This window comes from Mixophyes fleayi, chromosome 4 (genome assembly GCF_038048845.1).
Source record: "Mixophyes fleayi isolate aMixFle1 chromosome 4, aMixFle1.hap1, whole genome shotgun sequence".
Classification (NCBI taxonomy): Eukaryota; Metazoa; Chordata; class Amphibia; order Anura; family Limnodynastidae; genus Mixophyes; species Mixophyes fleayi.
The window spans coordinates 130,791,078-130,804,183 of NC_134405.1; the positions used below are offsets into that span (position 1 = coordinate 130,791,078).

The 13,106-nt window shown below is 39.9% G+C and overlaps 1 protein-coding gene across 6 annotated transcripts; it reads right to left on the reverse strand.

Annotated features, from left to right (window-relative positions):
* Positions 1-304: 304 nt before the first annotated feature.
* SNUPN (snurportin 1) lies at positions 305-12,749 on the reverse strand. Of its 6 annotated transcripts, none has more exons than XM_075208274.1 (9): positions 12,648-12,749; positions 9,541-9,699; positions 6,926-7,097; positions 6,717-6,821; positions 6,143-6,239; positions 3,546-3,643; positions 3,227-3,304; positions 3,065-3,145; positions 305-851 (listed from the first exon to the last, which is right to left on the reverse strand). In XM_075208274.1, exons 2-9 carry the CDS (start codon positions 9,696-9,698, stop codon positions 597-599), a joined length of 1,044 nt encoding a protein of 347 aa, XP_075064375.1. In that variant the 5' UTR covers position 9,699; positions 12,648-12,749; the 3' UTR covers positions 305-596. The 6 variants fall into 6 exon arrangements, with proteins under 6 accessions (XP_075064375.1, XP_075064379.1, XP_075064378.1 ...); XM_075208278.1 differs by lacking the exon at positions 12,648-12,749 and adding an exon at positions 12,588-12,633; XM_075208277.1 differs by lacking the exon at positions 12,648-12,749 and adding an exon at positions 12,401-12,581.
* Between the last annotated feature and the right edge of the window lie 357 nt (positions 12,750-13,106).

A 13,106-nucleotide genomic window follows, 5' to 3' on the forward strand; every position in this document is an offset into this window, starting at 1 on the left:
ATTATAGTATCCCCTGCTCACTGAACTCCAAATGTTTGGCTGAAATAAGAAGGACATGTCACCAAACCCCAATCGGTCCAGCAATAGTATCACATGCAGCCTATATCTTGTCACCTACAAATGAGATTTATAAATGAAATGTTGCTGTATGGGTTTAAAGAAATCTCAAAACCAGGTCTGCTGGTGCTGTGGTGTTTGAGAAACAAGAGGACAAAGTCTTGACAAACATTTTAGAGAACATAAACAATACTTACAGATTGCAAATTTAAAAATAATTGAAAAACTCCCAGTGTGACAGCAGATATAAAATGTAATTTCTTATTAAAACAGATTTATTAGAACATGTTTAATTTCACAAATACTATATAGATGTGCACAGTCCTGACAAGTTTCCTGTTTCGTGTGACAGTACAAGATGTCTTTTTCCTGAAGAAGGCCACAAAGCTGGGCCTTTAGCAAGCTACTGACCTAGTTAGGGATATTTCTACCATACGGAATAGCAGCTATTACTTTAGCAATCCCTATATGTTTTGAAAGCATTAATGAATAGTGAATTCTATTCTGAAGCAACTCCTGATGCCAGTCGCACACATTTTTCAATCAGATGAAGGGACCGTGGAAAGATGTTCCAGTTCATAGCGTCCACCCTCTGCTGCTCCCTTTCCTCCCTTCTTGTGTTCTAGAATTTGACGCATTTGCTCTTGTGCATACGCTGGCTTCTCTGCAAGGGGTCCGGGTGGGGTGGGGAAGCCTAAGATTTCAGGTGCCATGTAAGGACGTAGCCATCCAACCAGTGGAGTACTACCTGGAGTGTAGTGGGTGTGCTTATGGTAAAATAAAAGACCATCCACCTAAAAGTGAGGGGAGAATAACAGAAAAACAGAGACAGAAAAAAAAGTGTTACATTACCCTCAAAATATGATATTGTGTGAAACATTCTTTTGACTACTTTCATACCTAATGACACAAAGGGCATTCACAGTCGGACACACTCAAGTGCCTTTATGAACATGTATTTGCAGAAAGTACAAAGAGGGACAGTATATCTATGTGGCATAATGCTGAGTAACTACATTTTGGGCAGACCTGGAATGATCATTGGCCTCCTTACCACTGCTTGGTTGGCACTGTGATGCACTTACATGCAAATGAAGAAAAATCATATTTTGTCTTGTGGGACGAGCTATTTAAATGAGCTGGAGATTGACCATATGTTAAGCGGTTCCTAAATTTACATGGTCCCACTGCACTTTTAAGCTACAGAAAATGACCAGAAATAAGTATATTTCATTAGATTATAAACCCATTGCACCTCCGTAGCACAAACACTGCAAGAGCAATGCGCCATAAAACCACATAAAAAAACAAAAACATAAATGGAAAAATGCAAAATAAGAGCATCCTAATTCCCCTTTATCTAAAAATAAAAAAAGTGAAACAGGCAGCCTTTTAATACATAGTTATCCCTAGTACAACAATACCAAATAACAGTACTTTATTCAAGGTATGACACAGTGACTGGATGGACTTACTATGCCATCTTACTCCACCATGTTTTTTGGTGGTTTTCAGCAATAAGTCATGACGGACTTCTACTGGGACAAACTTAGCTGAGACAGCCACTCACCGACTTTGAATGTCCACTGCACAACAATGTTGAAGGAAGGTAATATCTTCCACTACCACCAGGGTCCTTCACCAGAATCTGGAACTGCTTAAACTTGGGCAACATGGAGCTGTTACAGCACCTCTTTGCTGGGTGCTCTGGCTAAATCTTTCCTGACCACTTACTATGGATCAGTACTGGGTAGCTGGCAAAGCGCTAATTAGAGAGTGCTAGAATTAGTGCAGGACAGCCAGGGAGTGGAGTGGATTTAAGTGTGAATTTTAATTTGTTGCTCACAGGAACAGAGCAGGGATAGGTGTCATAGAAACAGAATCTGTTTAACAGTATTTGGATTTGCACTTTTATCACAAGAAGGTTGCAGTTTACATAGGCTATTAGGCTTCATTTTATATTATTTTTTTTATTTTTTTTTCATAGACCCGAGGGTTGAGTTCACCAGCCTCCTTAACCAATCCAGGCTGACCCTGAGGTTAAGGTGGTCAGACCTCTTGATACTGGCGACTCATAGGCTCTGTCAAGGGGTCTAGCACCTCCTCAAGCTCCTTGAGGTTGGGAGCCAGATCCTGGGGATGCTTCCAGGTTTAGCAGAACCTTTACTTTCCCTACTGGAACCCACAAGACCACTAGGAGGTTTTTTTTTTTTTATTATTATTATTTCTGTGCCATACTGCACCCAACTAATAGTCTCCCAGATTGTTTGGGTCAGGGCAATCACAAGGACATGTTAGTTTTAAAAATATATATTTTCACAATGATATGTTATATATGCACATGGGTACAGTTTACCCATGTGTGTAATGATTTAGCCGGAAAAAAAAAGGGACAGTATAGGGCTAGGAAGACACATTTTGATTGAGTAACATTTACACATTCTTGCAATGTGTAAATTACATCCACTAGGAATGTGTGTCACACAAACTGCATGACCTGGTCTCATGCTTGGGTGGTGGTGATGGTGGTTAAGTAGGGAAGGAGGTGCTTTTTTTTTTTTTTTTTTCTTTAATATGTATTTTTAAGAACTTTATACGTTTTTTTTTTTTTTATCACTTTTAAAGATTTTATTTTATAACTTTTGCAGGCCCCAAGTGAGGGTAGAGTGAGATAAATCTTCCCTGCACACTAACAAACTTACTATATCTGCTGCCAATCTGGGTCTAAGGTAAAACTGAATCTAATCATTTTAGTGGCAGGGGAAATGTAATCTGGATTGCCATTATTGTGGCCCCCCACACACAAAGGCTACTGAATTTACATTTTTGGAGTGATTAAGGTTTATAAGAGACTGTAATCACCTCTTAAAATCTATTATGCTCCACAGAACTTCTATCATGGAGTTCCTATTCTTTAAAATACTGTTACAAGGTGCTTGTCTCAATTTCCACATCTGAATCCCTAATATCTTAATTTTGCATGAAAATAACAAAATGTGCACTATACCTTATACGGAAAGGTTTGCGTGAGAACATTCTGTATGGAATCAAGAGAGCAGGGGAAATTCTGCAGACCCACAAACTTGAACTAGATGAACAGGAAAAGAAAAAAAGGATGAGGAAACAACTTATTAACTGTATAATTATCTCTGGCACTCGTGCTACTCACTGGGTTACACTTGGAAGTATTACAGAGTTCATCTTGTTCTTGGAGCTTTGAGTCAAGCCAATAAAAGCGAAAATCAGTCTACGAAAAGAGAATAGGTTTCAGTTTTTAACACATTCAACGCAATCAAACTTATGAAAATTCACTAAAGATCGCACTTTAGTGACTGGTTAATGCTAGATTTCTTTTATCTACAGAAGGACACAGACATATGCAGAACAATCAGAAATAAATGGGAGACTTCGGTGGTTAATCTGTCCTTCCTTGCCTACGATCAATAATACATGGCCTGGCTAATATTGTCCAAATATACACCACTCACTTGGCAATCATACACTGGGTGCCCTCTCCAACACATGACATCTAATACATAATATGTTCGAGACTCCTCATTGTATATACAGTCGAGAATTGTGTAATCTGCAAAACACAGAAAATAATTTGGCATAATTAAGCTGCCATCATTTCTTCACCATAACATAACAAACAAATGCAGAAGTAAATATGCAGGCAGGGTGGGGCAAACAAATGTCAAACAACTAAAACAAATGTCTATATATTTCAAAGATTTTTTATTTCTATGAGGGGCAGAGAAGCCCATCATCTCAATTTACACAACATATCAGACGGACCTGCAAGGGATTTCCAATGTCTAACAAGGAAATCACAAGCGCTCACACTTTATACAAAAAAGCATATAATGAAGAAATACAAACCCTCTGCTGTTGTTCTCTGGGTCATTGTCAGGTCCTCAAAGCATACAAACAAGGAAAACACTTATCATGGAACAGTGCTAGATCGTATCTATATAGTATATTATAAATATTAATAAAAAAAAATGACAACATTATTTGTAACAAATGAATAATAAAAGGATTTTTATACTTACTGTAAAATCCATTTGGGGTACACTTCACCATGGGGTAGAGAGGGCACTGTGCTGGGAGTAAGGCACTCCTGAAAGTAAGAACTTTTCTGCCCTGCTCCTCCCCTCTATGCCCCCTTTATAGAGACCATTCTGTTTTGTTTTTTTAAACTATGAAAGCTCCAAAGGTGGGACTGAAATTACAATCAAAGAAGAACCAACTCAACAGTGAAGAAGAAAAAGGGATGGGAGCGCAACGTCCCCCAAATGTATCCAGAGAAAAGTATTTTACGACAAGGACAAAAATGCCTCTATTCTCAAGCATCCCATTTGGGGACACTGCTCACCATGCAAAGTTTTCCAAGCTGCCCCTTGGAGCTGGTACTATCAGAGACTGCTGCTGCCCATAAAAGTTCTCGGACAAAGCAGGGGTCTTTTGAAATAAACACATTGAAACTGTAGGAATTGGCAAAGATGTGGATGGAGGACCAGGCTGCTTGACAACTGTTCAACTGAGACTCCATGACGTGCTGACCAGGAGGTGCTCACTGATCTTGTAGTGTGGGCTGTAATATCATCATGACTGGACATCCCTCTGAGATACAAGTCTTACTAAGGTAGCCTTAATTTACCTCACAACTGTCTGTTTCATTGCCGGCCATCCTCTCCTGTGTGTCATACAGGAAAGGGGGCTATCTGTTCTATGCAAGGAGAACAATCTGTCTACATAAATCCTGAAAGCCCTAACCACATCCAACAGGTGGAGACATTCTTCCATTCTAGATGGCAGGTCCTGGCCTAGAGCAGGGATAACAATATCTTGGTTTAAATTAAATTTTGACAACACTGTGGGCTGATAAAAAGCCTTGATGAACAGAACAGCTCTGTCAATAAGAAAGACAAAGGGCTAGATTTACTAAGCTGCGGGTTTGAAAAAGTGGGGATGTTGTATAGCAACCAATCAGATTCTAGCTATCATTTTGTAGAAGGTACTAAATAAATGAAAGCTAGAATCTGATTGGTTGCTATAGGCAACATCCCCACTTTTTCAAACCCGCAGCTTAGTAAATCTAGCCCAAAGAGTCAATTCAAACAAACATCTCAATGAAGCAATGGCCAGCAAGTAGGGACACCTTCCAGGTAAGGAACTTGATGAATAGATTCCAGAGGCTCGAAAGGCGGTTTCTGTAGCAATGAAAATGACAAAATTCAAATCCCACAGAGCTAGCAGCAGAACACAAGGCGTTTACACATGAAGACTACCCTCTAGAAATGTCTGGACCAAAAGAAAGTAGCCAGTTTTCTCTGAAAGAAGATGGATAAACCAGACACTTGGACTTTAAGTGAGGCTAATCGCAAGCTATCCCTGTAAGACGGACAAGGTGAGTGCCAATTTATAGGAAGAAGTTGGAACTCTTTTACTTTCACACCAGCCTATGTAAGTTTTCCACACTCTGTGGCAATTTTTAGATGAATCATATACCATGATCTACTCGCCCAGTTTTGTGCTACCAGAATTACTAGGACACCCACTCTGTTGGCCTTCTTCAGTACCTGAGGTAGCATGGGAATCCGATGGAAAAGATATGCTAGATGGTACTTCCACTAGGAATGCCTGGTTCTTGCACAGTACAGAGCAACCTTGTGGTTCAGTCGAGAGGCCCTCATGTCGACCCCCGACCCCCGGCTGAACCCACCTCTCCACTTTTCAAAGCTAGCAGATTTAAAGCTGAACTGTAGACAATGAGCAGGGAGAATACCCCCTCCCCCTTCAACAACTAAATACTTAGTTTTAAGATGTGTTCTGATGTAACCATTCTAAATTGGAAAGACATATATTTTAAAAATAAAACAACAATAAAAATTAACATAAAACAATAATCCAATTCCTTTTGTAGATACTGCAGATACTTTATGGCACCTTAAATAAACATTTTATTGATTTATCTTAAAAAAGATTTTTAGATAAAAGATAAGCTGTCATTCAATTTAGGTGATTGTCAAGGAATCAGACACACTTCTTCACCCACTAACACACACAACAATTCCCTCACCTTTGCCACTAGCACTGTTCTTCCGGTTTCCTCCTGGTAGCAGTGATGGAAACCTGTTCACACAATATCCACTTTTAGTATAAGCTGCGGTGGAGCCCTATAGTGGTTTAAGATAAATTTTACCAACACATGTAATCTCATCAGCAACTGTAAGGAACATTAAGGGGGAGTTCAATTGTCAACGATGAGCCACCAGAAAGTACCTGAACATCACGAATTTTCCGTCGCATCTCTATGAGGTACAAGGTAAAATCTGTAATGTTACATCTCTGCGGATTGTCTTCACAGCTGTTCCGAAGGCACTCTGCGGCACATTGCTAACAACTGAATTCCTCTCTAAAGTATTTAATTAAATGAACTGTTGAAAAATGGTGGCTTGCAATGTCTCGTTAAGTACTTGCAGTAACGAACCAATCACAAAAATACAGCACACGTGCACTTCACAAGCCGGGTGCGCATGCTGTTAACATTTATCTGAGACTGCACTCTATCAATTTAAGTTCACTAAATTAAGTTAGTGCATTAAGGGCATTTTTGTTTATTAAATTGTATAGTAGGTATGAAAGTAGCTCACCCGAGATGCAACAATCAAGGAACGCTTTCCAGTGGGACAAACTACAAGTAGCCAGAGATCAGTCAGGTCTGGAGGAATTTCTATTAACCACTCGGAGAGCATGAGCTGGAAGAGACCAAGAAATGTAAAGAGGAAAAAACACATATAGACAAGAGAATAATAGCAAGAGGTGAAATGAAAGAAAGGATTGTGCTCTAAACATAAATCACCTGGTTAGCATAATGTTTGGGTAATTTCTTGCCAGGATCGACATCCATGTCTTCCTCTGCATCCCCCACTTCATCTTCTGTTTGTTTTTCCTCATCTACCTTCTCTTCATCTTGGTCTTTCCAGTCCCCGTCTGCCAAGCGCCGGGCATGGTTTACATAATCCAAACGTTTCCTGTACATGCAAAACTGATGGACGTCTTTATCTACTCCTTAGTAATAAATGTCTTGTTTTATTGATCATGTTTATGTAGGTAAACAGAATTCACCATCTACATGGCTTAAGCTCCCCACATTCTGTGATCCAGTAGCTCAATATAAATCATGTTCAACCCAATTTTGATTGGACAGGTTAATTGTTTTAGGACTGCAAGTAGCAATTCAGATAAAAATTGTCTATCGAAATCGTAATGTGTGGGCAGCTTCATTGTTTTCTTACTGTTTCTACTTTGTGTGTCCATTGATAGGATCAATAATGTATGCAGGTTTTTACTTAAAATTTCCCCATCGGATCTTCTCCCTTTACCATCTTTTTCTATGCTAACAATGAAACAATTATGTATATATCTCCACTTAGGCAAACAGAGTAAGGCGTGTAGTAAGAAAAATGGATTCTTACTTACTGATAAATCCTTTTCCTCAGAACCAAATGGGATAATCAGAATCACTACAGGGCACTTCAAGAAACAAAGCTGGCTTCTATCCCCTCTGCTTAACCCCCAAATAAAGGATCCAACGCCTCTAAAGGGCAAAATAGACTAAAACTTAGCTACCAGAATACAATAGTCAGAGAGGCTAATTTGAAAAACGTACAAGATGTGCACAGCAAAATGTTTTGGATTTACACTGGTGCATTAGAATGGTTTTGTACTTTTGTATCAACCAATTTCGAAGCCTTGCAAAAGTTTTTACATTTGAAGCAGGTTACACATCATACAAGCCTGCCCCCCTCATAGTACATCCTAATTGTCTCTAGTCCCCGATTCTTGTCTTTCTTCTAGCCAGAATACAGGAAATATGGAGATATTGCCATCAATGAATACATTGGACAATATGGTGATCCACAGAGTTGCGAAATTATCATTTCGGAGTCAGCAAGGAATATTTTTGCCCTTTTAATACAAAATAGACTATGCTTTATTAAGGGACGGGTGGTTGCCTTCCTATTGATCAACTGAGGTTTCTGAGTTTGAAACATTGACCAAACATTTTTCAATCTAAATAACTATGTAACCAGGGCCAAAGTGAAAATTTAGACGTGCCAGTATGGAAATTTAGAAGCGACAGTATGAAAACTGTAATGAGAATGTAAGTTAATGGAATTTTACAATGAAGGCAAAAGGAGATGTGGCAGTATGTCATACCACCATAAACATCCCCACTTCGACCACTGTATGTAACTATATAATCATGTGAAAAAGAAAGTACATTCTCTTTTAAATATGTGTTTTACATATCAGGAAAATATCAGGACATCTACTCCTAACATTTGAAAAATCTAGTCTCATGCGACAAATAATCCATAACTTATTATTTACTCAACAAAAATAAGCCAAAATGAAGAAGCCATGTGTGAACAAGTTTGGTAACCAGGAAAAAAACAAACACTGCATTCCAGTTTAGGTTTAAAAAGTTGCATTTTATCAAAACACAAGACCTCCGGAACAATATTCTCTGGACAGATTAGAAAGTAGAGTTGTTTGGTCGTAATGCATAATGCCATGTTTGGTGAAAATGGAATACAGTATATCACCACAAGACCTGGGTGCCTAGAAAGCATTGAGCCCACCATGTTCTCCTCTTTATAACAGTGTATTCTAAAAGAAAAATCGTCCAACAATTGAAGTTTAGCTGAAAATGCAACAATACAATGATCCTAAACACACCATTAAATCTACAAGAACAAAAATATGGTTTTGGAATGGGTAAGTCCAGACCTCAATCCCCATGATATGCTATGATAGGACTTTTAGAGAACAAAGCGTAAATGAATACCCTCAAACATCACTGAGCTGAAGCTGTGTTGGTCTACAAGCCACATACACGATGTAAGAGACCGATAAACTCATACAGAAAACGATTAAGCCATAAGCTACTAAGCCATGGAGTGAGTGTACTTTTTCACAGTTTCTTCATAGTGGTTTATTTTTTATTGAATAAAGTACAATCTGTTATGTGCGATTTGTCACATGAGATTACATTTAGCAGATTTAAGAACTTAGCGAAGACTAAATGATTGTTAAATAAGTTCAGAACTCTAACATTCTGTGTCTTATTTAAATACAGGAATTGCAATGCATTTGCGCGGGCGCAGCAGCTCTCTCGTTTTTGGGGTTTTTTTTGGGTAGGGGAAACCCCCCACCCCCCCTAAAAATCCTGCATGCACCCCTGTAGAGCCTGATCATTGTTTTTGGATTCTCTATCCTAGTAAGTATGAATAAAAAAAATATATATAATTTATATTATTAATAATTAAGGTGGTATAAAATTTGGCTGAAAACTTTAATTACACACAGATGAACAATGCAGTAGAATAGTGGCCTCCATTACTGAAACGTCTACTATAAAGGAGACCCTATTTAATGTGCACCAACACTCAACAATGCTTCATCACTCACGCTTTTTGTACTTCCAGCAGTTTTTTTCTTCGCTCACTCTGCTCCAGAGAGCTATATTTGCCTTTGTACTGAGCCAATCTTGGGTGGGGAGCAGAAGGACTGTTCAGGTGTGAAGAAACAGCGAAACTTCCGGCAAGGGCTTCTGTGAGGGCGTCCATTCTGAGGCGACAAAAGCAGGCTATGAATGGTAAAGTGTGACAGGGCAATGGTCTGGGGGTCCTCTTGAACAAAAAGACAAACGTGATAAAAGTGAAAATAAAATTGCATAATATATATGCTGCTTATACAAGTATAAACACTTCATCGTCATTTTTATTTATAAGGCGCCACAAACCTCTGTAGTGACAATCAGTATAACAAAGCATACAAAAATTAAAGCTGAAATAGAAACAGAATAAGGACATAAAAGACAAAGAAGCAGCAGACATAAGACAGAGGTAGAGAGCCCCCTGCAGGTGAAAGCGTACAATGCTGAGTCCATGGGAGCTAGTGACACAGAATGGAAGTTGGTAGTGCCCAGAGGGAGTACTATCAGGTGCAGGTAGGATAGGCTGTAGTCCAAAAGTGGGTTTTAAGAGTGCCGTTAAAAGATAGATGGTTGGGGGAGAGTTCCATAAGTGGGGAGCTCTATGGGAGAAGTTTTGGTGACAGGAATGAGAGGTGGTAATCAGAGATTAAAAGAGGTGCAGATCAGAGGCAGATTTAAGAGGCAGGGTTTTTTGTGACAAGGCCAGAGATGTATGAGGGGGAGGCTTTGAATGTGAGGGCGAGTAGCTTGGATTGGATATAGGAGTTTATGGGAGCAAATGTAGGGATTTGCAGAGTGGTGCCGTGGATGTGGAATGGTGAGAGAGGAAGATAGGTTTTGATGCAGCATTTAGGACGGACTGTAGTGGGAATAGACAGGTGAAGGGAAAGCCAGATATGAGGAGGCTGCAGTAGAGAGATGATGAGAGAATTAATAAAGGTTTTGGGACTGTCCTGAATGATTAAGGGGTGTATTCTGGCAATGTCTTGAAGGAACAGGTGACAAAACACCAAGAGGGACTGGATGTGGAGATGAGCTGAAGTTAGAGTTAACGATAACACCAAGGCCGCGGGCATAGAAGAAAGTGTGATGTTGTAAATAGTGAGGGACACTAGATGGGTGGTAATGTGGTAGTGACACTGGGAGGGAGGAAAATGTTGAGTTTTGTTTTTTGTTTTAAATCAAGATTTTTTTGTTGAGAGTTTTACAATACAAATAACAGATAATGAATAACACCCTCTGATGCACCATATCTAAAGTCTGAAACAGACAAATATGTGGCGAGAGCAGGAACTTGAAAAATCACCTTACACAGTTAACATAGTAACAATGATGAATTGGAGGGGATCAGGGCACCCATTATTGAATACGACATACAACTTAGTACATGTACCCAAGAGGATGGCAGCAAAGCAACAACAGTCCAATATGAAAAACAACAAATCATCATCATTTATATAGCACCACTAATTCCGCAGCGCTGTACACATTGGAGCTTACAGTCTAAATTCCCTAACATTCACAGACAGACAGAAACACAGACTAGGGTCAATTTGATAGCAGCCAACTAACCTACTAGTATGTTTTTGGAGTGTCGGAGGAAACCGGAGCACCCGGAGAAACTCGATAAGGCCATGGTCGGGAATCGAACTCGTGACCCCAGCGCTGACAGGCAGAAGTGCTAACCACTAAAAATATACAGGGAACTGAGAGAGGCACCAAGGATTCTCAACTAAATGGTCAGGTAGCAGCAGGGAGTAACCGGGTGGTCTCAGGAAAACACCTCTACAAATCCTCTGCTAGCGACTGCACCGTTTATCTAGATCTAGCCCACCTGAACCATAACTTGAAATATTTGTGCATAGCATTCCGAGACCGATAGGTGTATCTCTCATGGCCTACAGCCTTGTTAACCAGCCCAATCCAGTTATGGAAGTTGGGGTTTGCTCTAGTCATCCAGTATACAGCAATTCGGTCTTGGTCAATACAAATAAGTTAGTGACATATTGGACCAAACATTTATTGAGGAGCGAGTCCAGGCCAAGTCCACACATACAGGTTTTAGGAAACAGTAAAGGGGCTTTGATACCCATCTTCTGGATAGCAGACACCACCGACAACCAAAAAAGCTGAACCCCTGGACAGTCCCAAAGTAGGCAAAATGTTGAGCTTTTGTACTGTTGGGACATACAAGTGAAGTGCCAGTTGGACAGACAGGATAAGAGAGTGGTCACAGGAGAGGTAGATTTGTTGCCTGCATAGAGGTATACAAAGAGAAATGCAGAGGGCCACTAACAGAAAGAGGCAGTGGAGGGGATATGCCTGAAGTAAGCACTGAAGGAGTATTCATAAAGCTAGGCAGAGAACACAGTGCCACAAAGGCCAAGGGAGGGAATATTTCTCTAAACAGTGAATTTTGATGTCATCAATTTAGTGTTCAGTAGGGAAACATGTGTATGATAAGAAATAATGCACCCCCACTGGACATTATTACAGAAATTAGAAGACACCAGTCCCCAAACTCCTGTGACTCCGAATATCCATATAATTTAGTGATGAGAACTGTCCCACATTTGGGTTATTTTTAATATTTTTTTTTGTTTATAGTGTGTGTGTGTGTGGTAGGTACATAGTTCAGCTTAACTTGGCTAGCAAGGTTGCCCAACCTTACACGTATTTTACTGACAATAAATGCAGCTACAATTTTTGCGGTCACTTTTATGTAAACCCAGAGTATTAAACATGAATATGAGAACATCCAGTTGATAGGTGAAAGGGTGTTAATGATTGTGAGAGGACATTATTCACAACCCTGCACTGAAACAACATTACCTATGCCTGTCAGTATATAGAAATGCCTTATTACTAACTATACTGCCGCTGGAAATCACGTTGGCTGAGGGCACTAGACTAGAGCTAGGTGGAGTATGGACAATGTTGACAAGGTAAGAGCATTGCTAGAAGAACCAAGCAGGTATGTGCATAGATCTTCTGAGCTGCCTGTCCGGACAGCTCATACCAATAGGCAGGAGGTACTAGCAGCAGCTCTCTATCTCCCACATGATAACCAGCAGCTTACCTTGTGACGTCACTGTGCCGGCGCCAGGAGCCGCCTGGTGGAACCGGAAGCGACAGATCGGAACTCAGCCTGTCACGTGACTGCTAGCAGACAAATCATAACAATGTAGAACGGTGGCCCCATTGTATCAGTCACTTGGCGTTTATTAGCGATTAGTAAATGATCATAGTTGGTGATATACTGGGGGTAAAAATAGTTCATACTTCTCTTTCTTTTGGCGGGTCTTATTTGAATGCAAATCCGCTTGCCTCCTTTTATAGTGTATCGTCCCTGTAATTATCATACATTATTATCTTTTATTTGTTTAGTAGCGATATATTACACATACCTGTACAGCTAAGCCATATTCATACCACCCCTGCCCCCACTGGAGTTTACTGTCTTTTATTCCTAACAGACATTACAATTAGAGGCAATTAACATACAAAGGTTTGTGTGGATAAAGTATTTAACTATCTC

What these genes read in the sequence shown, in the direction of transcription:
- SNUPN (XM_075208274.1), bottom strand. Translation starts at nt 9,698, where the DNA reads ATGGACGCCCTCACAGAAGCCCTTGCCGGAAGTTTCGCTGTTTCTTCA. An exon ending in CCAAACATTATGCTAACCAG is followed by an intron (nt 6,822 to 6,925) that starts GTGATTTATGTT and finishes GGTCTCTTCCAG; the next exon opens with CTCATGCTCTCCGAGTGGTT. An exon ending in CCTTGATTGTTGCATCTCGG is followed by an intron (nt 6,240 to 6,716) that starts GTGAGCTACTTT and finishes AAACCACTATAG; the next exon opens with GGCTCCACCGCAGCTTATAC.